The 27,181-nt window shown below is 36.9% G+C and overlaps 1 protein-coding gene and 1 non-coding gene across 2 annotated transcripts; both read left to right on the forward strand.

The window, feature by feature from the left end:
* The first annotated feature begins 828 nt into the window (after positions 1 to 828).
* On the forward strand, positions 829 to 935 carry LOC131147307 (small nucleolar RNA R71). The gene has a single exon (XR_009134697.1). It is a non-coding gene; the product is annotated as a small nucleolar RNA R71 (small nucleolar RNA).
* Positions 936 to 11,541: 10,606 nt separating this feature from the next.
* On the forward strand, positions 11,542 to 14,483 carry LOC131165312 (probable mannitol dehydrogenase). Its single transcript, XM_058122974.1, has 5 exons — positions 11,542 to 11,959; positions 12,533 to 12,646; positions 12,927 to 13,440; positions 13,530 to 13,683; positions 14,068 to 14,483. The coding sequence occupies exons 1-5, from the start codon at positions 11,856 to 11,858 to the stop codon at positions 14,271 to 14,273; spliced, it is 1,092 nt and encodes a 363-aa protein (XP_057978957.1). The 5' UTR covers positions 11,542 to 11,855; the 3' UTR covers positions 14,274 to 14,483.
* The last annotated feature ends 12,698 nt before the right edge of the window (positions 14,484 to 27,181 follow it).

The raw sequence follows: 27,181 nt of genomic DNA on the forward strand, positions 1-27,181 counted from the left end.
TACTTTATTCTTGCCTTGGCCATTATTTTTCGCTGTAGGTGTGGACATGGTTTCCTTTGCTGGTGACTTCTCAATTTCTCTTCCACTCCTAAGTGTGATGACATTGCATTGTTCCTTAGGATTCACTTTTGTGTTGCTAGGAAAAGTTCCTCTCTGTTGAGAATTTATAGTCGTGGCCAGTTGCCCAATTTGCATTTCAAGATTCTTCATAGAGCTCCCATATTGTTGTAATGAGTCTTGATGTTGTCTAGCCGTGAATCAGTCTTTTTAAACCTTGCTTTTGTCTCCTCAACAAATGATATCATGGCATCCTCAAGTGACATCTTCTTCTCACCTTGATGACTCTCAAATCCTGCAAGAGGTTGCAGCACATTCCTTGTATTTCCATAAGACAAATTCTCATGATTTTGAAGCCCTGAATGGTAATATTGTGGCAAAGGATCACCACGATAATTGTAGTTTCGATTATTGATGTATTGAACCTGTTCTTGACTCACTCCAATGCTCGGATCTGTCCTACTTGTAGATGCCACATATTCTACACCTTGTGATAACCTCTGAGTTGTCAAAGATGAAATCTGATGAGACAAAGAAGCAACTTGAACTGAAAGTGCAGCAAACGGCTCCAATTCATGAATTCCTGCAACTTTCTTAGCCATAATTCTTTCAGTTGGCCATTGATAGTTATTTGAGGCCATTTCTTCCAAAAGAGCAGTAGCACCCTCAGGTGTCTTTGACATCAAAGTTCCCCCAGATGCAGCATCAACTAAAGTCCACGTTTGCCCATTTAACCCATTATAGAACATTTGAATTTGCAACCAATCAGGCAATCCATGTTGTGGGCAGCATCGAATCAAATCTTTATACCTTTCCCATGCTTCATAAAGTGATTCAAAATCATGTTGCTTGAATTGACCAATCTCACTCCTGAGTTGAGCTGTTTTTGCAGGTGGAAAGAATTTAGCCAAAAAATTTTCAGCCATGTCCTGCCAACTAGTAATACTCCCAAGTTGTAGCAACTGTAGCCAACCTCTTGCTTTGTCCCTCAAAGAGAAAGGGAATAATCTTAGTCTAATGGTGTCTTCAGTAACACCATTGATCTTCACAGTATCACAAATCTCCAAAAACATCGTCAGATGGATATTGGGATCATCAAGTGGCGATCCACTGAATTGGGCCTACTGCACTATGTTGATTAATGCGAGTTTGAGCTCAAAATTGTTGGCATTAATGGGCTGGCGTCTGATACCCGAATAATTGTCATTCACAACTGGTCGCACATAATCCTTCAAGGCGCGTGACTGCGCATTATCTTGTCCGTTCTCCATGGCTAATACCCTTTTTTTTCTTAGTGCTCTGAGTGTTCTTTCAATCTCCTGATCAAAAGGAATAATGTCACGTGTTCTAGCCCTGCGCATCCAACATAAAAAAAAAAAAAACACCAGAAATACAAAAAATAATAATAATAAAATAAAATAAAGAAAATAAATAAATAAAAATATAAGAAAAGAATTCTAAATTAAAACCAAGATTACTTTGTATCGATATTGGAAAAAATAAGATAAACTCAATCCCCGGCAACGGCGCCAAAAACTTGATCGGTGCAAACTGCAAGTGCACAGTATCGTAGTTTTATAATATAATGATGTGTAGAGTATCGTCCTCAGGGATTGATGTCTTAATTTTACCAAGTACCAAAATTTTACTAACCTTAATTTTATTTAGAAAAATTAATAATTTTAGACTGCGAAATTTAAACAAAGCTACTTTAAATAAACTATTCAGGAGAATTTAAAACTGGATACCGCGTGTCAAATTGATGATGGTGAAAACTTAGGAAACCGATTTCACCTAGTTTCGCACTATGCTTTACTTATTTAGCTAATTTAACTTCGTTTTCTCTGTTTGTTAGCAAATCGCCAATTTTTTCCAAAAGCCTCTTTCGATAGTCAATCGGAACCTATTCTTGTTTATTATTTAACATAAGAGTATGCAAATTAATAACGCAAGAACGCAATAAGAACCTCGATTTTTAATGCTACGTAGGTTCATACAAGTCTTTCGATCTCTATATTTACCTACGCTGAATTATCCAAGATCTATCCTATAATCCCCCCTTTCGGTAGCAAATCACAAGACTAAAATCATTTAATTAATGGCCAGTTAATTAAAAGCATTAGGCACAGAATAACTCAAACAAACATTAATGAAAACTACTTCAGATTAGCATCAAAGAGCAAGCATAGTTCGAAACTGGCTACATTGTTCTCCTAGAATTTAAAATTTTAGTTCATTCTGAAAATTAAATCCAACATAACAGATTTCACCATATTTTCTTCAATTTGGAGCGTACGGAAAAGATCAACACTCGCCGCACCGCCGTCGTGCGTTACGAACACCGCCATTGTTCGCCGCCTTCTGATTCTGAAAAGATAGTATTTTTTTCATGCTTCCAACTCACCTTTGCTGACTGTGTGTGTATCTTCGTAGCACCCCCAAAAGAAAACCACAAGAAAGCTCCCCAAAAAATAATTTTTTCAAGAAACTTTATGTGATTTGGCCTCCCTTATGTTTCCAAAAAAAAAATAAATTCTCTTCTTCTCCTATGGTGCGGCCTCTCCCCCTTCAGCCCCCAGAGCACGCTGCTCTCTCCTCCTCTCTTCTTGCACACGGCCCTCTCCCAAGGAAACCCTCCTCTTTTCCTTTTTCAATCCTTACTTTCCTTTTGTCCTTTCTTTCTTTGCTTTTCTTTCCTTTTTTTTCTTTTTTTTCTTTCCTTTCCATGTACCCAGCGCACACTGCCCTTCTGAGATGACCCGGCTGCATGGCTGGGTCACATCTCATTTTTTGATTTTTTTTTTTTCGAAGGTACATGAACTGCCCTCCTCTTTCAAGCCCACTTTCGACCCTCTTACAGCTAATAACTCTCAAATCTTAAAACACAAAAGATGTAGAGATCTTTTTCAGATTTTCCTAGAATTTTGAATCGTTTCGATCGGAGCTCGTATGAGAAAGTTACGCCAAGATTACGAAGAATTGTCGAAATAATCCATAAAACTGCGTATGCTAACTTCACATCTGATTTCGGCCTTGATGCTGCCAGTATTTTGCTAAACACAAAACACGAAAATTGTAGATTGTTTTCTTCTCTTTCTACGGCATCTTGAATCATCTGAATCAGAGGTTAGATGAGAGAGTTACTCACAGATTTCAAAGTACCATCGGTTTTTTAGCTTCCAACAGTTGCTCTGCAATAAAAAACACCAAAATTTCATACATTACTCAATAAAACCCAAATTTTATAAATAAAACACAATGTTAGAATATTGAGAGTAATTAGGCATTTAAATACAAAATATCATTTGCAATGCATGAATTAAAGCACCTAATTACACAATTTAAGCGCGTAATCAGCCTCATTCCACCTCTGGGACGTCGCGACAATGTCGTCGCTGCTCAAGGGGTCGTCGTCAGCTCTCTACACAAAGATTAGATTTTTGATAAGGGGGTCACAGTTGCCGCATGGGGGGACTGCCATACAGCCGTAACAACTCTGGCCATCCGCATCTCAAGCTCCAGCCTCCCCTCACAGCAGCGCTTACTCTTGTAGCAGAATCACCACCCCATCTCAGCTTCTTCTAGGGTGTATAGCTATTGTTCGTCTGGCTAACCGTCGCTGCTGTTATCTCTATTGTTCTTCGTTCGTAGCTGTTTTCTGGGGTTGCACTTCACCGTTCATAGCCGTTCGTAGCTGTTGAAGAAGCATTGCTGGATGTCGCTGCTATTTAGTGGTCGTCAGTGCTTCAAGTCTAGCGCACCATGTGATGACCCAAATATATATATATATATATATATATATATATATATATATGATTAAAGTACAATAATAATAAAATACTAAAAATGGTCATTAAGTTAATATCAATACAGAAGTGTTTTTCTGTAGGATCCTTGATTTCATGTTCGATGTCTAAGAAAGACCTTGTCTAAGCGAGTGCTCAGAGACCATTGCGGCTCAGTCGCTCCTTGGAGGTCGGCCTAGTCAAAATGGAATTTCATAGGATAAACAGGATAGACACTGTTTGTACACGTAAATAAGTATATATACATAAAATAGTGTTTTGACAGACATAATTTGTAGAAATACATAATAAGATAATAATAATATAGGTATCCTATGTGGGGCCCACAAGACTGTGTGGGGCCCACATGAGTCCCGAAACCGTATGGAGGTTTACATGAGTCTCGAAACTGTGTAGGGCTCATAAAATTGTATGAGGATTATTGGAGTTACGTACGATCCATTTGGGTCTCGAAGTTGTGTGGGGCCCACAAGACTACTTGGGGCCCACATGAGTTTTTAAAATTTAAATTTAATTCTTGTTCAAAAATAAAATAAAATAAATACTAAAAGTAGTTTAAAATTAATAACAATGATAATAATAATGATGATAATGATTAAGAAAAATAATAAAATAATAAAATAATTAGTTAGGTAATGGATTAATTAATTAGGTAAGTAATTAATTAAAAATTTATTTAGTGGGAATGGTGACAAGCACTCTCAAATGGCCTCTACTCAAGTTTAAAATTAATAACAATGATAATAATAATGATAATAATGATTAAGAAAAATAATAAAATAATAAAATAATTAGTTAGGTAATGGATTAATTAATTAGGTAAGTAATTAATTAAAAATTTATTTAGTGGGAATGGTGGCAAGCACTCCCAAATAGCCTCCACTCAACCCATACCTTGCCCATTCTTTAATTTTTTTTAAAAAAAAATTATAATTTCACCCATCTCCCCATACTTTCATAAATTTCATTTCTTCCCCAGAATTTTACTATAAATAGGGAGCTCTCAACCTTCATTTTTCACAACAATTTTCCAAGGAAGAGAAGGATTAGTGAGTGAAAGAATTTGTGGTGGAGAGAGAATTTTTGAATAAATTCTCAATCACCCACTTTTTTCGATCTCATTTCTTAAGAATAATTATTGTGTTCGTAGCACACGGTAAAAGAAGAAGGTAAGTAAATTTTGATTATGTTAGTTTCTTTTTATTTTAAATTCATACCCGAGTTTATTTTGTACGTAAATTTTAATTATGTTAATTAGTTCCACAAAATTTCCATGAGTTTATTTTTACGCATATTTAATTATACCAGTTCTATCTTTAATATACTTGCATCTATTTTTGGGTTAAGAAATGTTCTAATCCTCTCGGGTAAATTTTCAGCATTTCTTTCTATTCAAAAATAAAATTATATATATTTTTAACAAAAAAATTGTGTGGCATGAGTTTATTTCTACGTTGCATTTTTTAGGAAAATATGAGTAAAGATGAGATTTTTACGATATTATTTTAAATTGCATAAATTATAATAAGATGATTTTAAAACCCCTTATGGCAACGAAAGTTCAAAGTTACAGATGCTCGGTACCGCAGCTTAAAGTATATACGGATCAGAGTGCACCCACACTGTTTACAGAGTGGTTATTTATGTTAGTGGATTTCTCCTGAGTGCACACCTGGTTTCGGACCAGGACTTAATAAGGAAAATCTTACTTAAAGTTTACGTACGTTGATTTAGTTTGGTCGGCCAGCCAGCTAAGTCCAGTCTTCGGACCGCACAACCCAGTCATGGGGGTACACATGACTTACGGCAAACACGCATAAGGGTGGTTTTTATAATATATGTTTATACATATTTAATTACATGTACAAAATTACTGATGATTTGAAGGAAAAGTGTAAGTTTACCTGAAAATGATCATTTTGGTGCTTAAATGACGATCTAAGGAAAACGTATAAGGAAAAGTATATGTATGTTTATCATTAAATATTTTTACAGTTTTAAAGTTAAAAGTTTAATTTAGCAGTTATAGTATATGGTTGTAAAAATTTACTGTTGAAATTGATGACAAAAGTTTTATGCAGAAATTTTTAAATCTATATTTATTCTAAAAGCAGTCTTGAAGTTATAGTATTAAATATTATTTTACGAAATTCTTTAAAAGCTCATTTTGGCCACACACTAATAATAATCTTATTTACTTACTGAGCGTCGTCTCACTCCAATCATATTTTTATTTCAGATAACTCTGAAGAACATGTTGGAAATCAGGCTTAGCAAGAATACGGGTGGGGATAGAAAATTAAAGATTGATTAGAAATATTAGTATGGTTTCAGATATTTATGTTTGTGTAATTTTTCTTCTTTTGAAATAAATGATTGTAATATGGATAATTAGTGCTCTGGTTTAATAAAAATTGAGTTTATTTTGCTTCCGCTGTAAATCAGTAGTAAAAAGTTAATATCCCAGGCCCCTCGGGGTCGGGGTGTTACACACCACACCCAGCATTCGCAACTCCTACTACCGCTGCAATTAGCCGACTTGGCTTCTCCCAAGTAGTTCATCATTCTGATGCTGCACTTCGCCGACCACACTTGATGAAGGTTGGGTCTCTGTTCACCAGCTGCACTTGAAAAAGGTTGGATTTTTTTTTTTCTTTTGCTTAGTGTTACATGTTTGGTTGATTTCACCGATAAAAGGGTTCGGCCATGGAAGCTGCCCCTCCCACTCTTTTTGCACTGCCTTTGGTGGGGGTTTCTAATGCCTGTTTTGTCAAAAAATCCTTTGTTCAAGCTTTGGCTTCCACATCTAATACATCTTCGGGGTTAAAACTCCCTATGAGACATCCGGTTGAGATTTATGGTGAAAAAGGTTTTGTTTTTTCTGAATTAGAGATGGTTAAGGTTGCTAATGATTTTAAGAATGCATTGGTGATTAAGTTTACAAGATCAAGACCGTCCATTGATGTTGTACATCAAAACATGGTGAAAACTTGAGGTTTGTTGGAGGTTCTGACTGTGAATGTGATGGATTATTTACATGTGCTATTGTAGTTGAGAAGTGAACGTGATTTTATGCATGCATGTTCTCAAGAAGGAAGAATTTTGTCAGGGGCAACGTTTCGTTTATTTCGTTGGACAAAGCAGTTTGATTTGTAGAAGGAATCTCCTTTTGCACCCCAATGGATTTTTCTTCCAGGTTTGGCTCTTCATCTTTACCATTCCAACTGCTTGCAAATCTTTGTGACAAGGTTTGGAAGGTATTTGGATACCGATCATGCAATGTTGTTTCGGCTAATAGAACTATTTGGCAAAAAGTAAAGTATGAAAAACCTAGGTTCTATTGTTCCAAATGCAATAAGCAAGGACATACCTCGCCAGTTTGTAGGATGGGATTGCATAATTCTGATGCAAAGAAGAAGGAGAAAATGGATAAACTAGTTTTGGCTCAAAAAAAAAATATGGCAAGATAAAAAAAGCCTCAAAGGGAAAGGAGTGAGTCATTCAGAACCGATTCAACCTACAAAACTTCTAATGGCGAATACAGAGTTCGAACAAGGTGGGGCCTTGGGTTCAGGTGGAGTTAAAAAAAGGCTAGCAGATTCAGTTGTTGAGGAGCTGCAGGAGGCGGTGAATCAAGAGCTCAACTCTAATAAATTGGAAAAATGTGAGGAGATAGAATGTGAAGCTGATCTATGGGGTGCTGTTGCTACTTTTCAAACAATCTCTTCAGAGATAGTTGTTTTTTATACCACAGTTGACCATCGTGCTAATAATACGATTGCTGATATGATGCATAAAGGCCTAACTATGGAAGTTGAAGATGGTCAATGTGATATTGCGTTAGAAGTTTTGGCTTTTGAAGGTGAAGTAGTGATGGGTGATAAAGGTAAATTAAAGTTGAATGAATGTGATTATTCATCAGATAGAGAGGAAACAAGAGAAGAAAATTTGATGAAAACCAAAAATTATGAGACGGATCCAAGAGTATTAATGTCCTCAAAGAAAAAAAAATCAAGGGAAGATGGGGAGTTGTGCTTATCGAGACACAAGGGTGGCAACCCGTTCCTCCAAAAATTCTTTATGATTGGCACCATTTTAGTGTGGAACATCCGAGGTTTGGGTCATTCTTGAAGTCGTCTAAAAGCTATTATTTGGAAATTTCATGTTGCAGTGATAACTATTCTTGAACCTTTTCATAATTTGGGTGCTATGCTGAGGTTAGCTTGTTTTTTAGGTTTTCAAAATTTCTGTTGCAATGAGGATTCGAGAGGGAAAGTTTGGAATTTGTGCAAGGAAAATTATCATGTGAAGATTATTCACTCTTCAGACCAAGCCTTGTTGGGTTGGGTCCATTTTAATGCTAGGAAAATTTTGGTTTCTTTTGTCTATGCTAAGTGTTTTCATTTGGGGCAACATTTTCTTTGGGAGGATCTTCAGAATTCATGTGATAGGGAGTCTCCATGGTTAGTGGTTGGTGTTTTTAATGTCATCCATAGTGATAGTGAACTTATTGGGGGTAATCAAAGTCCATTGGTGGTGATGTTGGAATTTAATAATTGTCTGCATTATTGTGGACTTCTTGAGATGAGATTTCAGGGTCGCAATATGTCTTGGTGCAATGGACATATAAGGAGGTCTCGTAGTTGGGCGAGACTTGATTGTGCTTTGGTTAATGTTGCTTTTGAGAATTTATTTCATTCGGCATATATGGAATATTTGCCTAGGAAATCTTTTGATCATTGTCTGATGGTGGTTCATTTGTGGGCTTCTCGGGTTACATATGGTTCGTCTCCTTTTAAATTCCAAAATATATGGTGTTCTCATAATTCTTTTTCGGGCTATGTGGAGGAGGTGTGGAAGCAGCTGGAAAATTCGAGTGGCTTATTTAGCTTAAAAAACTAAAGAATGTGCTAAGAACTTGGAATAAATAGACCTTTGGCCAGGTGAATCTTAATATTCAGGCACTTGAAGAAAAGTTGGAGCTCCTTGAGTTTCAACTACAAGCCCAATTTGATCCGCACGTTGAGGCTGAATTTTTGAGAACCAAAATGGAATTAGCGGAGTGGGAGGCTAGAGAAGAAGCTTGTTGGGCTCAAAAAGCTAAGAAGAAGTGGCTTTTTGGAGGAGATCAAAACTCGACGTTTTTTCATGCTTCTGTTAAGCAGAGATGGAAGAAATCTATGGTGACTGGTATACACTCGGCAGATGGTTCTATTTTGTCTTCCCCGGAGGTCATCAAAGGGCAATTACTTCCATAATTTTCTAACTGAGGAGCAAGAGGTTATTCATGCAGATTTGGATCCTTTTATTCAGCTAATTTTATCTAGAGAGGAAAATTCCATGCTCAATGTGGATCCTACAGTTGAGGAAGTTCGTGTTGCGATTTTTTCTATTCTGAAGCATAGTTCCCCTTATCCTAATGGATTTGGGTTCGGTTTCTATATGGCTTGTTGGTATATTATAAAAGATGATGTTGTTGAAGCAGCGAAGGATTTTTTTTAGGGAGACAATGCTTCCCAAGTTCTATTCCTCTTATTCTATTGTGTTGATTCCTAAAGTTTTGGATCCAAAGAGTTTTTATAAGTTTAGACCTATAAGTTTGTGTTCTGTGGCATATAAAATTTTTTCAAAGATTTTAGTGACTCGGTTGACAGGGGTTTCGCATAAAATGATATCTCAGGAACAAGGAACTTTTATTTTAGGGCGTAGTAACTTTGAAAATATTACTTTGGCCTAGGAGATGGTGCATTCGATCCACAAGAAAAATCAAGGTGGTAATGTTATGCTTAAGATTGATATGGCCAAGGCTTATGACCAAGTCCTTAATATAGGTTTTACCAGATGTTTGTGAGAACACCATTTGGAGAGTTTGTGATTGACGAGTCTTCTTTTGGTTCAATCTTTGGTTGAATTTTGGGCCTCTTTATTTAAGGGTGGAGGACATCTCCTATCCTCTTATCTAGGTAAGGGATTGCTGGGATGATAATAGGTGGAATTTTGAGTGAATGCAAGATCATATTGGTCCTGATTTATTGCGCGACATTTTGCACTCATTGCATATTAAGAAATAGGGTCTAGATGTTCTAATCTAGAAGTCGACTTTGGATGGAATTTTTTCATCATCTAGTGCTTGGGAAATTATTAGATTAAAATAAGATAAATACCCGGGTATGGAGTGGATATGGCATAAGTTTCTTCCAAAAAAAATCTTAGTGTGCATGTGGAAGGCGCAGTTCAATTGTATGTCAGTGGATATGTGTGTTCATCGTTGTGGTATTTAACTTACGTCAAGATGTGATTGTTGTCTTAACAGGAAGATAGAAACTTTTGACAATGTGCTGAGTTCAAGGGAAGTGACTTTGTTTGTTTGGGATAGAGCTACTTGTTTTTTAGGCTTGCTGACCTTCAATGCGGGAACCTGGTGGGGGTGTGTCTTTCATTGGTTTTCGTTAGCAAAAAAATCTTCTTAGCATGGCATTTTTATTGGGTTAATTCCCTCTATCATCAGTTGGTGTCTTTGGTAGTTTCAGTGCAAAGCTAGGATGGAAGATACGGAGGAGTCTAAGGAGGTGGTCTGGAGATCCTTCTGTTTTTGGATTAGGCGTATTTTGATAGAGCACTCTGTTCTGCAACCCGAGCCCGGGGATTTGATTTATTTGATAAACCTCCAACAGTGCCTCATAATCTTAGAAGATAGTGTACGGTTATTTGGGAGAAACCATCAATAGGTTTTGTAAAGTTGAATGTTGATGCAAGCTGTAGAGGTAATTCGGGTTTGTGTGGGGGTGGAGGTACTATTCGGGATTCCTCTGGCAAACTCAAAGGTGCATTTCCTTCTTATTTTGGTCAAGGTACGAATAATAAAGTTGAACTTCCTACTGTGCACATAAGGGTGTTGTTATGTAAGGATCTGGGTTTCCATAATATTATTATTGAATGTGATTTTAAATTGATTATTGATTGGATCTGTTGAGAATTCCACTTGTGAGCTTGTCCCACATTGAAAAATTAGAGTGAATGATGGGTACTTATATACATGGTTGGACTCAAGACTCAATAGGCTTAAACTTTTAGGTCAAGTTGGTGTTCACCCATGTGTATCAAGCCCACCCATAGGCTCCTCCGGTGCTAACTAGTGGTATCAGAGCCGATGGTTCGTAATTTTGGGTGAGCGACATCATAAAAGTCGAGACATGAAGTTAATTCTCCTGACGTGCTAACAGCAGGAGGACCAAGTGTGTGACCGAGGTAAATAAGGATCATCTAACCTTGTGTAGTATATTGAGACTTGATAGTCTCAGCTTCCCTAACATTAGATGTTAATGTTCTGTCTTTCGTCATTTCTTTTAGTTAGACTTGTGTAGTTTGTCTAGATGTTTGTTTTAGGCTTGTTTAGTTCGAGCTATTTGGTTAGGCATGTTTAGTTTTGATTTTAATTTTTGTTTGTGGTTTGTTTTTGGGAGGATTTTTTTATTTTATATATATATATATATATATATATATATTGCTTATTCATTTTCTCCCAGAAATTTTCGACTTTTTTTTTTAAAAAAAAAAATTATATTTTTTGACATAAACCTTTAAAAAAAAAAAAAAAAGCGGGTTCTGACGGGAAGAAAAGCTCCGCCAGTGGAAACCGTTTATATCCAGACGAGAACCATCCACCGCCCTGTCGCCCAATAATTTCGTCGGCAACTTTATGGACCTCCGGTCGGTTCAACCAACGCATACAGTGTCCCTTCCGATACAAGAACTTCTCACCAGAAAAATAAATTTAAATTTGTCCAAAAATTAGGACCGAACCGCTGACGCAACCTTCAAAGGCATTGAGATCAGCGATTACGTCGCTTTTCAAAGGCATTGAGATCAGCGAGTACGTCACTCTTGTCATCGTCACTCCTCCACTCTATAAATATTCTCCCACCCTCACTCGATCTCCATCGCACTCACTCATTCTCTCCGTAGAAAGATCATCTGTAGCAAGAGGGATTAATGGCGAAATCATCTTGTCCGGAGCACGAGCACCCGCGGAAGGCCTTCGGATGGGCTGCCAGAGACACGTCTGGCGTTCTCTCTCCCTTCAACTTCTCTAGGAGGTACTTACTCTCTCATCGATTTCTTCCTCCATCCGCCAATCTGTGCTCGTTTCCGTTCATTGCTTTTTATTTTTTCTAGTTTTTTTGAATCTGAGTCGAGTGTGGATGGTTAGACATTCTGAATCCTGCGATCCACGCTCCATTAGCACCCTGTCATTTTTAATCTTTCTCGCCTACATTGTTTTCTCGGTGATTGATGCAAGAATCTGTGTTGCTGAAACCTCGCATCTCTTTGGCTTAAGGATGTTGATATAATTTTTGAAATCTTTGAAAATATTTTTATCTTTTCGTGAGGTTTATGAAAATTTTAGAACCTTTAGAAATGTGCATTTCTTTTTATATTTCGCAATTCATGTAACACATCTTCATTTGAGAATTACACAAGTCCCTACTGCTATTGTCACTGAACTTAACTAGGCTCTGTAGTTAGCAGTTTGGGTATTTGAGGTGTTAGGCAACTACAATAATTAATTCCTTTATAAACTTAACTATGAGATCTGATTATATTTGATTGTTTGCCATGGTGATTGAATGTTGTTGGATTATTATTTTTAATATTGGTGATTTCCATAGGGCAACTGGCGAGAAGGATGTTACATTCAAAGTACTGTATTGTGGGATTTGTCACTCTGATCTTCACAGCCTGAGAAATGAATGGGGCATTTCTACATATCCTGTTGTTCCTGGGTATAAGTCTCATCTCTATTGTCTTTCCAGTTTTATTTTTAGCTTTATTGGTGGAATCTATGCCAAACAAAAGTCTCCACTGTCAGTGATTAATCAGTTTTATGCCTCAGCATCACAAAGGTATGACACTGAATAATATCACATATTGCGAAAGCTGAAGGACCAAAATATATGTTGGCGGAGGCACATATATTAGATGAACCACATATTCACACAGTTATTGATGTTTGTCTACTTGCAAGCACAAACTTTTCATAACCCAAATTGTCAAAAATTGCAGGCATGAGATTGTAGGCATAGTTACAGAAATAGGGAACAAGGTGCGAAATGTCCAGGTTGGAGATAAAGTAGGGGTGGGGTGCATGGTTGGAGCTTGCCACTCGTGTGACAATTGCAATAATGATCTTGAGAATTATTGTCCCAAAATGATATTAACCTATGGTGCCATTGATCGTGATGGAACCACCACATATGGTGGCTATTCAGACATGATGGTAGTTGACGAGCACTTTGTGATTCAGATTCCAGAAAACCTTCCTCTTGATGGTGGTGCTCCTCTCTTATGTGCGGGGATCACAGTGTACAGTCCCTTGAAATACTACGGCCTTGACAAGCCTGGGATGCATATTGGTGTCGTCGGTTTAGGCGGTTTGGGACATGTGGCCGTGAAGTTCGCAAAAGCTTTTGGGGTTAAAGTGACTGTAATTAGTGGCTCACCCAAAAAAAAGAAGGAAGCCATGGAGCATCTAGGCGCCGACTCGTTTCTGGTTAGTCATGATCAAGATCAAATGAATGTAAGGCCTTAAACATGTTGCTGTAATTGAGGCTGTAAATTATTTGGTGTATTGTTCCTAAGTTATTTGACTTATTTATGGTGTGGTAGGCTGCCATGAGCACAATGGATGGTATCATTGATACGGTCTCTGCAGCTCATCCTCTTTTGCCATTGCTAGGCCTATTGAAGTCTCATGGAACTCTAGTCATGGTTGGTGCTCCAGACAAACCGCTTGAGCTACCCATCTTTCCTCTCCTTATGGGTAAGGAACTTATGATATGTGTGACCCTAAAAATTAGTTCCACTTATTTTTTTGTTGGGGTGTGGAATGGGGTCTGGGGGTGGAAGAGGTAAAATTGTAATGTAATCCCTCTAAAATCTTAGATATTCTTACTTTGTTTTCTTAAGATACTGTATTTTGGGTTTTAGCTGTTTTAGGTTTCTATGAAACTCATTCTGTCTTTGAGAATTAGAAAGGGCATTATACAAACGGAAAAGGAAAATTTCTTAGTACAGCTATGATTTGACTTTGGTTACTCACATGATACTCGTTTATGTGTTTTCCTTCCTTCCCATTCTTCTTAAGTGGTAGCTTTGTTATGCTGAAAATCATAGTCATTCTTTAACATTGATTGTGAATTGACAGGTAGGAAAGTGGTGGCTGGAAGTTGTATTGGTGGCATGAAGGAGACACAAGAGATGATTGATTTTGCAGCAAAATACAATATAACACCCGATATTGAGGTTATTCCAATGGACTATGTGAACACTGCTATGGAACGTCTTGTAAAAGCTGATGTTAAATATCGTTTTGTTATCGATATTGGGAACACATTAACTGCTGCCGAGTAAATCATGCCTAATAACACTCAAGTTGCCTCAGATAATAAGTGAAAAGGATGAATTAGAGGAGGTTCAAGTGTTGTTCTTTCACATTCTCTCTCTCTCTCTCTCTCTCTCTCTCTCTCTCTATGATTTTGTTTGTGGAACATTTCTTTTCTGGTTTTCCTAACAAAATATTGTAATCTCAAAATTTCAGCAATTAATGGGTTTAGACTTAAATGTTGCATTAGAAAATGTGATGTCCAATAGGGATTTAAAATTATGTGGAATTTAGTGGGTGCAAGGCTTGAGTTCATTGGATAAGTTACTTGAAAGCTTGATAAACATTTTTTTCGCTGAGATAGAGAAAGGATAAGACAAAAAGAACACAACTGGAGAAAAGATAAAAAATAGAACAAAAAAAAATTGAGGCTTAGAAAGTACTTGAAGAATCTGTAAAACTTAATGAGATTACCACGAGATTACCACCAATGTTGGTAATGCTGGGAATGATATCAGCATAGTAAAAGGTAAGATATTGATCCAAGAACAGAGCATGTGTTACTTGTGATTTAATTATTTTGTAGTCATTGGTAGCTTTAGCAAATGGTTGTAACAATATTTCCTTCAACAGAAAATTAGTTTTTTTTTTATTTTTTATTATCTGTTAGCCAGCTCCTATATATATATATATATATATATATATATATATATATATATATATCAGCTGGGCGTGTGAAAATTATTATTCAATTGATTCATTGTAATTGCTTCTTCAGCTTCAATGAAAAATAGAGCATTCAATTTTTACATGGTATCAGAGACTCGGCTAGCACAGCTTAATTGATTTCCTAGCTGATTCGTTTTTTTTTTTTTTTTATCATCTTCTTCAATTGAATTCTTGAAAACCATCCATGGCATCTCCTGAATTGAGCAATCAAACAAATCCATATTTTCTCAATTCGAATGAAAATTCAGGCAACATCTTGATTACGCAACCATTGCTTGGAATGAAGAATTATCATTCTTGGTCCAGGGTTATGATCTTAACTCTCACCGCCAAGAAGAAGATAGGTTTCATTAATAGCAAAATTGTTGAGCCATGTACAGAATCTCCTTTCTATGAAGATTGCTAAAGGTGCAACACAATGGTGATTTCATGGATGATCAACTCCATGCACGTTGATGTATCTAGCAGCATGATGTATTGTCGAACTGAGATGTAGCTTGAATTGCAAAAACTCTTTTCACAAGGTAGTGGTCCTAAAATCTACAGTCTTCAGAAGGAGATTTCTAATATATCTCAGAACCAGATGACAGTCACAGAGTACTTCACAAGATTCAAGAAGTCGTGGGATCAATTGCTTAATTTGGAGCCATTACCAGAGTGTACCTGTGGAGCAACCAAAACCTTAAATGCTTATCATGACAAGACTTATGCAATGAGGTATTTTATGGGTCTGAATGAGAATTTTGAGACTATAAGGACTCAAATTTTGATGCAAGAGCCATCAAATTTTGATGTGTTTTTTTTATTCCATTGTATGTTTTATATTATGAGATGGTATCACGTACACAAACGTCATTAAAGTAGCACCTCGGACCTGCGAGAGGTTCGGGGCATTTCAAGTGGTATCAGAGCTTAGGTTTGCTAGGTTCTGCAGACTTTGACGGTTAAGGATTACCAGAGTATAGATTGAAATGAGATGAGGATAAGAGTTATTAAGTTAGGTGGGTTTTAGTATGGAGGCTTAGAGGCGGATTTCTTTCGATGGTCTTCTATGTTTTTCCTGAAATGACGGTTTTAGGAAAACCATGGTAAATTCATTGATGGTTTCTTTTCAGGGTTGAGAGGCTGAGACTCGGAATCTAAGTTGAGACATTAGGTTAAGTGAGTATGCAATTGTCCTGGAGTAGGGATTAGAGGTCTATATCTTTATACTACTAAGTGTGTACATGTATCAAAGAGAGGGATGGTTTGCGGATGGCAAACCGTTGACTGTTTTGTGTCAGGATTGCTCGACTTGTTCTTTTAAATTGAGAATAAACATGTCATTGTATTTTTTACATCTAATAATTGTGTCCCACATGATTAGAAGGAAATGTTGAGCTGGTTTCTATTCCGCTTACAGGATGAACCCTAGGGAAAAAACATGGATGTCAGGGGAGATAACCATGTGGACACATCCAATGAGGACGATGTCGACGCTTCGGCGGTGCTGCGCAGTATAGCGCGGCAGGCTAGGAAGGAAGCCCAGAGGGACTCCAAAGAGCAAGATCAGATAGTGGCTGACAGGGGCTGCACATTCCAGCAGTTCACCCGGACGAATCCACCGGCATTTTTAGGAGGGGCGAACCCAATCGTAGCAGAGGATTGGGTTCAAGAGATGGAGGAGCTACTGGGTGTGCTGAATGAACCGAAGAGCCGAAGGTTCTGTTTGCCACCTTCAAACAGGTGGGGGAGGCAAAGAGATGGTGGAGATTGGCTAGGCTGGTGAAAGAATAGTGTCCAAGGTATGTCTCTATTACCTGGAGCTGTTTCAGGGAGAACTTCTTCAACAGATACTTCCCCATTGCCACCTGGGAGGCAAAGGTTGAGGAGCTCTTACATCTGACCCAATGGCCCATGACTATATAGCAGTATGCGGTTTGATTTGTAAAATTATTTATATTCGCACATATGGTCCCGAACAAGCCAAAGAAGGCTCGAATGTTTGAAAGAGAGCTAAGGCAGGCAATACGCACGCAAGTGGCGGCGTTATTGGCTCAGAGCTTTACTAAACTGGTGAATAGAACTATGGTGGTGGAGGTTAGTATTTAGGAGGGGCAAAGAGAGGCAAATAAGAAGAAGAAGTTGTTGTCTCAGACTTTTCAGTCTAGCACCAACCAAAGCTCATGGAAGAGGCCTGGTAGTTCGTTGGGCCAGCGACAGTTGATGGGACCTCAAGCCCCTCAGGAAAATTTTCGGCGCTTTAGTTGTCCCAAATGCCATAAGAAGCATGCAAGCGAGTTCAAGGATGATTTTACGGGCTACTACCGGTGCGATAGTGTAGGACATCAGATGTAGGATTGTCGCGCGATGTTGAATTTTGCTCCTCCACAGCAGTAGTATGGGGGAGGTAGTCAGACAACCAAAGGTGGTCACCAAGGGGCACTGCGCAGGTGTGGGTGTACTCATTGACACTGGGTGATGCAAAGAACACCACCAATGTGGTGACAGGTATGATTTTAGTTATGTCATATAATACTGTTGTGTTATTTGACTCAGGTGCAACCCACTCATTTATATCTTTGGGATTTTCTAGAGTGTGTGGAATCGAGTGTCGGTTGTTAAGGGTCAAGTTAGGTGTGGTCACGTCGACGGGGTCAGTTATTGTGTGTAGTAAGGTGGTTAGAGACCACCTAGTGGAGATTCAGGGGAGGGGTTGCCTGCTAGTCTAATTATTTTTGAGATGCAAGGATTTGATATTATTTTGGGAATGGATTTGTGTAAAAACCCCTAAAACAGAGATATAAAAAATAATTAGTGGATTGATTTCCAAAAAATTAAAAAATAATAAAAATAGAAAAATAATAAAAAAATAATTAATTAATTAAATAAATAATTAAATAATTAAATATTTAATTAATTAACTAATTAATTAATCGGATTTAAAAGAAAAAAAATTAATTAATTAAAATTTATTTTTATTTTTATTAATAAAATATATTATTATTATTATTATTATTATTATTATTATTATTATTTACCCTCCTGAAGCTTGTTGAAGCTTCAGGAGATTCAAGTTAAGTATATATATATATATTATTATTATTATTTTTCTTCATCTTCTTCTTCTTTCTTTTCTTTCTTTTCTTTCTCTGTAACTCTCTGAACACTCTCTCTCTCTCCTCACGTTCTCTCTCCCTCTCTCCTCGATTTCGTGATGGATTTTCGCCCGATCGAAAATCCGAAGATACCACTGGACTCCATTCGCTGCTGCCGTCATTTCTACCGAAGCAGATCGGTGATAGGAGCGGCATAAGCATATTCCTTGGGGTAAGCCATTTTTCCCTTTTTTCTTTAATTTCTTACAAAATATAAGTCCAAATGACGAACGGACACCACCACGAGAATCTAGGGATGATTCTCTACAAGTCTAGTGGGACGAAATTTTCGTGGGGGTGTCGGGCCAAAACCCCAAATTTGGGGTGCGGCGATTATTAAGGGGGTTATTTTTAATTAATTAGCATTAATTTAGAAATGCTAGAATATTAAGCATTTGGGACTGAAGTAGGATTTTTGGAATTTAGGGCCCGGGTGAGCGCCGCGGGTGTAATTTTGGGACCCACAGGCAAAATTTGGAAAATTAAGTGGGGATGTTAAATAATAGTTTAAATATTAATTTGAGGTATATGGAGCCTAAGGAAGGCTAGATGAGTATTATTTTGGAGAAATAGATTAATTAATCAGGAAAAAATGTAAATTGCAGGAATTAAATTTCGGGCGCCAAAGGCGTGAAATTTTGGGTCCTAAGGAATTTCTCAATAGCCAGGTAAGGGAATAAACTAAAGCAGTAATTTTCCGTACAAATTATTATTGATTATGAGTAAATTTATTTTTAGAAAAGCATATGTTATATTGTGTATTACGAATGAAATGTATGATTGGGAAAATACTGCTATGATGATTAAAATGTATATGTATATATAAGATGTAAGGAATTCACGATTTTAGATTATGAAATATGTCTTTTAACAGCATATGTGTGGCATGAATATTATTTTATGTGAAATGTATTATAATGTGAAAGATTTTACGAACCAAGCATGATTTCAGGTATTATGAAAATATGAGTTATGTTGTGATGGTTTTGACGATTATGTAATAAATGATGTATTTTTAGTATATATATACCTGAAACAATTTTGGCGCGAGGCCATATATTTATGTCATCGGCACGAGGCCGTATTTATGTTATTGGTGCGTGGCCATGTATTTATGTTATTGGCACGAGGCCATATGTATGATTTCGGCGCGAGGCCGTATCTATGTTTTCGGCACGAGGCCGTAATGATGTTACGTATGATCATGTATTATATGTTTTCACAACCAGGATGTTAGTTTAGTTCAGACCAGGAGCTCGGTACCGTAGCTATGGGTTCATTTTGGCACGAGGCCTTATTAGTGCTACCGTCCCACGAGGGGATGGGAGATGGATAGTCGATGTGGCTTTTAGTAGAGTGTGGACGTCCACCTGGCAGTCCGGACCAGGGTGTGGCGGGCTCATCGTACTTACAGACATATTTGATTCGGCAGTGGTCGGCCAGCCATTGTCGGGTCCCGCCTTCGGGCTGCACAACCCGTCATGGGGGGTAATACATGACACCAGCTAGCTATTCATCCTGTGTTTGTTTTCAGTACTACAGCTATAACAAATGATTTTATGTATGATATGAATTATTAACAGATGTGAAAATATATGTTTACCTAGCACGATATGATGATGTTTATGGAATTATGAAAGGTACTATATACGTATAAATGCATTAAATATTCATGTTACCACACAGCTGTATTTAGTTTATTTTCCCTTACTGAGAAGTGTCTCACCCCCAAACTTAATTAATTTTTCAGGAGCTCCTGAGAGACTGGCGGGTCAGGGCCGCCGTTGAGCTAGTGAGATTACCCTTTGAGAAGGGTAAGATTTTGTAATAGCGTTAGAGTTATTTTGTGTTTGACCCTAGAGATATTTTGATGTATGTGAGGATGTATAGAATGCTCTGGTATTATGTTTTATGATTGGATGTTTGAGATTTTATGTTTACTGCTGCTAGGTTTTCCACTGTGTTTGACAGGTGTCCCCGCTACCCACGGGTTCGGGTTGACCATTTTATTTATTAGATGATATTTTATGTTAAGAAATTGAGGGACATTACAATTTGTTAGCATCCTACTATGCGAGCATAGATTGCTGAAAGACGAAGGTAGTGTTTAGACCTCTTAGGGAGTAGGAGTTTAAATTCGTTAGGTCGTGTGTGTGCTCTGCATCACAGATCCTCTTAGCGATTCAGACGAGAAGATTAGTCTTGGATGGCTGCCCGGGGTACCTGGTGTGTGTGAAAGCAGTACCAAAGGAGGTACTGAAGCTGAAGGATATTCCAGTGATACGGGATTTCTCGGACGTGTTTTCCAAGGACTTACCAGGATTGCGTCCAGATCGTGTGGTGGAGTTCGCTATTGAGTTAGCACCAGGGACTACACCAATCTCTAAGGCACCTTACTGAATGGCTCTGACTGAACTAAAAGAGTTAATGGAGCAACCACAGGAAGTTCTGGATAGTAGTTTCATCAAACGAAACGTATCACCCTGGGGAGAGTCGGTGTTGTCTGTGAAAAAAAAGGACGGGTGTAACAACCCGAATAATAATGGGATTTAAATAATAAAGAGGAAGGGAAATAGAGATCGTAATAGAAGGAGGAAGTCGACTTCATCGACGACATTGCACTTTGAAAGGAATAACCAAGGGGAATCATCAGGGCTTCGTCGACGAATGTAGGGGATTCGTCGACGAAGGTATAAGAAAATTCGTCGATGAATACAGGGGATTCGTCGACGAAGAAATATCGAGAGAGGTTTGAGTTGACTGAATTTCGTCGACGAGGACTAAATTTCTTCGACGAATTTATTAAAGGATTTGTCAACGAATGACGTGGCTCGTCGACGAATCCTCTGCTCTATAAATATCAAAATCCAGATTTTTACTTTCAAATTAAGATATCTCTCTCCTCTCTCTCTCTCCCTTCGGCTCTCTCTCTCTCTCTCTCTCTCTCTCTCTTTCGTTGATTTCGGGCTAAATTTATGCCGGATCGACAATCCGAAGCCACAACGACGCTCCTCGAGAAGTTCTCTCCAAATCTTCCGAAGCGGATCGTTGGTGAAAGCAAGTTGGGAATCATCCCTGAGTTGAGGTAAGGCTTTTTAAGCCAAATTTGGTATTGCAATAATTATAAGAAATGATGTACGCATGAAAATACTTTAATATTGGGAGTTTTCATTTTCAAGGTATTGGCCGAGAAATCCTTCGGGTGTTAGACTAGAATATTTTGGGGACCTTCTCAGTAGTCCAGTAAGGGGATAAACTAAGTTAATTCTTTTTAAGAAAGTGTATATATATATATAACATTTAATTTCTGGAAAGTAAGTATGTTTATATGTATAATTTATATTTTGGAAAATATTGTTAAATTGACAGTATGTTGAATATGTGAAAATCTGTTAGTGTGGCATGAGTATAAAATGTTATGAAATACTATTTTCTGGAATGTGATTATGATATGGATATATTTTTCCGGCGTACGGACCGTGCTATGATGTGATTTGCCAGCGTACGGGCTGTGCTATAATATTTTGCCGGCGTACGGGCTGTGCTATGATATGATCTGCCAGCGTACAGGCTGTGCTATGATATGTTTTCCAGCGTACGGGCGGTGCTATGATGTGATTTGTCAGCGTACGGGCTGTGCTATGATTTGCCGACGTACGAGCCGAGCTATGATAAAATGTGTAATACCGGTGTACAGGCCGATGATTTTCATGATACACGTATATATGCAAAATGATATGATTGATGTGAAAGTTACTGATATGAAATATCCATGTATTACAGTTTCATTATATGTTATATGGTATCAGAACCTAGTTGGTTTGGTCTAGGCTAGCACTTGCACGGTACCATTGCTATGTGTCCATGGTCTTCGTGATCATGATATTTGTGCTAACGCCACTGTATGGAGTGATGTGAGATTGGATGGTCGATGTGGTTTTTAAGAAGTGTGTGATCACCCCTGGTTTACGGACCAGGTCAGGAAAACCCATCAGACTTACAGACTATACTTTTGACTTAGCAGTGGTCGGCCAACCATTGTCAGGTCCCGCTTTCAGACTACACAACCCAGTCATGTGGGGGTAATACATGACAACAACCAGCTAACCTACCGAGAATGTTTTTGTATTATACTTTATGAGATGAGATATGTTTATGAAAATGCAATATGTTCTGCCATAATTTGATATAAATATGTTTTCCTAGATTTGACAAAACAGTTACAGAATATGTTATGTATGGTATATGTAAAACACGTAATGTTCATGTTGCCACACACTGGTATTAGTTTATTTTCCTTACTGAGAGGTATCTCACCCCTAAATTTTATAAACTTTTCAGGAGCCCTAGATATGAGAGCGGGGAAAGCCCCGCTGAATTAGAGCTGTTGTCTGCTCTTTTTGATGGGTAAGCTTTGGTATGGACAGTTGGATTTTTGGGGGAAATGTTCCTAGATTTTGCTTGAGATGTGTATATACTGAAATACAGTGGTATAGTGACTCTGGTATTTGGAGTAATGTGATGGAAGTTTTGTATTATAATATTGTGATTATATGTTTCCTGCTGCTTAGGCTTCCGTGTTGTGTTCTAATTTATCCCTACTACCCACAGGTCTAGGTGGACTATGATCTGCTGATCTGAGATTGGTAATATTGATTTTATTTTTTATTTTTTTTAAATGTGTGGAAATTAGCCGGTTGTCACAATGGGTCGATGAAGATGTGCATCAACTACAGAGAAATTAACAAGGTGAAAGTGAAGAATAAATACCTGTTACCACGTATTGATGACCTATTTGACCAGCTGAAAGGTACTTAGGTTTTCTCTGAGATCGATCAGTGATCTGGGTATCACCAGTTGAAGGTGAAGTCAAAGGATGCATCAAAGACAGTCTTTCGAATTCGGTATGATCATTATGAATTTTTGGTTATGTTGTTTGGTTTGATGAACGCACTGGCAGCATTCATGGATCTAATGAACAGGATGTTCCATGCATACTTAGATCAATTCGTGGTGGTATTCATTGATGATATCCTGATCTATTCGAGGAGTTTTATAGAACATGAAGCTCATTTGAGGCTGGTACTTCAGGTACTTAAAGAGAAAAGGTTATTCGTTAAATTCAAGAAATGCGAGTTATGGCTAGAACAAGTTGCATTTCTAGGGCATGTAGTGTCTAGGGAGGGAATTTCAATGGACCCAAGTAAAGTAGAGTTGGTAGTTGATTTGGCGAGACTGAAGAATGTACATGAGATTAGAAGTTTCTTAGGTCTTGCAGGGTACTATCATCGATTCATCGAGGGCTTTTCTAGGCTGTCAGTTGCTTTGACACAGCTTACGAAAAAGAACAGTAGGTTTGACTAGACTAGTGAGTGTGAGCAGAGTTTCTAGGAGTTGAACCAACGTCTAGTCATAACCCCAGTGTTGACCATTCTATCAGAGGATGGTGGTTTCGTGATCTACAGTGATGCATCCTAGAAAGGGCTCGGGTGTGTTTTGATGCAACAAGGAAAGGTTAGCACTTATGTTTCTCGCCAACTCAAGGTGTAACGACCTACTATTGATTTAGAATTTTTTTTTCTTTAAATTATAATATTGTCTATCTGAAATACTATTAATAACATCCCAAACCCAAATGAGCACTGGGGAAGACTCTGTACGTCATACAAAACTAGGTAACGGTAAACAAAAACTGGGAACTGCTATATACAATACAATACCAGAAAACTATAGAACTCTGAAATAGATTTACAATACAAAATACCTAGTGATGTCACTATAATCTAGAAACTATCCCAAAATACTGTTGTCTCAAAAATACCTACCATTCCCACAAGGGCAGCTCAAGTTAACCTCTACCCGCGAGCTTGATCTGCTCGCCTAACTAGATCTCCTGAAAAAATGATAAGTCACTAGGATAAGACAACACTCAGTAAGTGGAAATATACTATTACTAGTGTGTGGCGGCTGAGTTACATAATTAAAATATTGAAATAATACTGAAATCTGAGAAAACTGATAAACTGTACAGAATATAACTATCTATCACGTAATCTTTTAAAATATGACCGTGTATCTGAGTTTGCTATCTGAAGGTATTGCTAGTATAATAATATAAATTGCTACTATGTGATATATCTGTACATAGGAACTTCTGCTATACCCTGGGATATGTATATCATGATATAACCCCTCATGATAGGGTTGTGCGGCCCGTAAGCTGGACTTACTCTGGTTGGCCTATCAGGCAAGTCAATCTATATTTGTACATCCGCCAATCTAGCCCACTGCAATCTCTCCGAGCAATCTCCAAACTCTAACATCGTCTAACCGGCCACCTCAACCCAGCTCGCTGGGGAGACTGCAATCTCTCTTGGCTCGATTAGATAGAATCCACATACTATCTGAGTTATGTAATTGCACTCTATTCTATACTAGCAGCGGTACCGTGTTTTGTTGTATATTTATTTTTCTGTAATCTCCATAGGGTTCTGTAACTATGTAATACTGTATACATATATATATATATATATATATATATATATATATATATATATAATATTCTTGCTGCTTTTAACATGATTTCAAAAACAACCATAACATTATAGTTCTGAACTGTATTCATAATATCTGTATATAATATCTGTGTAGAATATTTGTAATCTCTGTATAATCTGGTTATAGCATCTTGATGCTATAACTGACTAATATGTCTATAATATCTGTAAAATCTATCTGAGTGTTATGATGTAGAAATCATGTTATTTTAAGAAATACTGTAGGTCTCATTTTTTGCTAATAATATGAAATGTCTGAATATCTGTAATACTGAAAAATCTACATACTATACTATAATAAACTTATGCTACACATTTGAGTAAACATACTCTCATGCTCAATTTCTATAATTCTGCTATAAAGATAATATTCATAATTCTCTAGGAAAAATAATCTGATCTGCATGCTTGTATATACATATTCATAATATTCTGTATACATAATAAAAATTGCTAGCATAACATATTTCCCTTACCTTAAATCTGAAAAACCCCTATAAAATTATGGCTCTATACCCGCAGTGTAAGAACCCGAACCCGAACTCGAGTGGGTTCCTACATATAAATTTTTCAACGGATGCAAATAAATCTAAATCATTTTTATTACCAAAGTACTAATTAATTTTATTACAAATATATGTCTCAACTATTAAAATGCAAAATTCTAAAATTCTAAAATACACAAACATATTCTAAATTATATTATGCTAATTTTTTTTTTTTTTATTCTACTCTACTCTTTCTACTCCTGCCCATGCATTTGTTATTCCAAATTTTTAGTGTGCTCCTCAAAATGATCTGAAATGTAAAATAATGATTGGGGTGAGACGACGTTCAGTAAGTAAATAAGATTATTATCAGTGTGTGGCTAAAATGAACTTTCAAAATATTTTAATTTCGTAAAATACTATAACTTTAAAAATGATTTTAAAATAAATGTAAATTTAAAATTTTCTACATAAAAACTTTTGCCATCAACTACAACAGAAAAAATTTTATAATCATATACTATAACTATTAAATTAAACTTTTAATTTTAAAAACTATAATTATAATTTTTAATTATATACATATATGTACTTTTCCTTATACGTTTCCATTAAATCATCATCTAGGCATAATAATGGTCATGTTCATATAATTATATATGTATATACATATACTGTAAAAATCACCCTTATGTCTGTTAATCGTAAGTCATGTTTACCCCCATAACTGGGTTGTGCGGTCTGAAAACTTAACTTAGCTGGCTGGCCGGCCAAACTAAATTAACGTACATCATCATTAAGTGAGATTTTCCCTATTAAACTCTAGTCCGACCTAGGTGTGCACTCAGGATAAATCCACTAACATATAAAACCACTTTATAAACAGTGTGGGTGCACTCTGATCCGTTTAAACTTTAAGCTGTGATACCGAACATCTGTAACTTTGAACTTTCTTTGTCATAAGGGGTTTTAAAAATATTTTTATTATATAATTTGTATGATTATAATAATATCATGAAAATCTCATTTTTACTCATATTTTCATGAAATACGCAACGTAAAAACAAATCAACTCATGAAATCTTTACTCATATTTTCGTGAAATATGCAACGCATAAATAAACTCATGTCACACAATTTTCTTGTTAAAAAAATATTTTCTTGAGTAGAAATTAATGATGTAAAATACCGAAAGAGTTTAGAACATTTCTTAACTAAAAAATAAATGCAAGTATATTAAAGATAAAACTAATATAATTAAATATACGTAAAAATAAACTCAAGAGAATTTTATGAAACTAACTAACATAATCGAGATTTACTTACAAATAAACTCAGGTATGAATTTTAAATAAAAACCTAACATAATCAAATTTACTTACCTCTTCCTTTATTTTGTGGTATGAACACAACGAATATCTCAAAAAAATGATATCGGAAAGAGTGGGTGAGTGAGAATTTTAATTATAGCAAAAATTCTCCCTCCACCACTAATTCTTTCACTCACTAATCTTTCTCTTCCTTTGGAAATTTTTTGTGAAAAATGAAGGTTGGGAGCTTTCTATTTATAAGGAAATTTTGGGGAGGAAAATTGAATTCGTAAAAGTGTAAGGAGAGGGGTGAAATTATAATTTTTTTAAATTAAAGAATGGACAAGGGATGAGTTAGGTATGAGTTGAGTATGGGATAGGGATGGAGGCCATGTAGGAGTGTTTGCCACCACTCCCATTTAATAAATTTTTAAATCATTATTTTTATTATTATTTTTTTTTAAGTTATGTTTTAGTATCATTTTTTTAAAAGAATTAAATTCAAATTTCGAAAACTCATGTGGGCCCCACATGGTCTTGTGGGCTTGACACAACTTCGAGACTCAAGTGGGTCCTACATAATTCCAATAGTTCTCACACTGTTTTATGAGACTTACATAGTTTCGGGACTCATGTAGATCCCACACGACTTCGGAACTCATGTGAGCCCCACATGATTTTGGGGGCCCCACACAACTTCGAGACTCAAGTGGGTC

Source organism: Malania oleifera, chromosome 1 (assembly GCF_029873635.1).
Source record: "Malania oleifera isolate guangnan ecotype guangnan chromosome 1, ASM2987363v1, whole genome shotgun sequence".
NCBI classification, from domain to species: Eukaryota; Viridiplantae; Streptophyta; class Magnoliopsida; order Santalales; family Ximeniaceae; genus Malania; species Malania oleifera.

What these genes read in the sequence shown, in the direction of transcription:
- LOC131165312 (XM_058122974.1), top strand. Translation starts at nt 11,856, where the DNA reads ATGGCGAAATCATCTTGTCCGGAGCACGAGCACCCGCGGAAGGCCTTC. An exon ending in ATGATCAAGATCAAATGAAT is followed by an intron (nt 13,441 to 13,529) that starts GTAAGGCCTTAA and finishes ATGGTGTGGTAG; the next exon opens with GCTGCCATGAGCACAATGGA. An exon ending in CATCTTTCCTCTCCTTATGG is followed by an intron (nt 13,684 to 14,067) that starts GTAAGGAACTTA and finishes GTGAATTGACAG; the next exon opens with GTAGGAAAGTGGTGGCTGGA.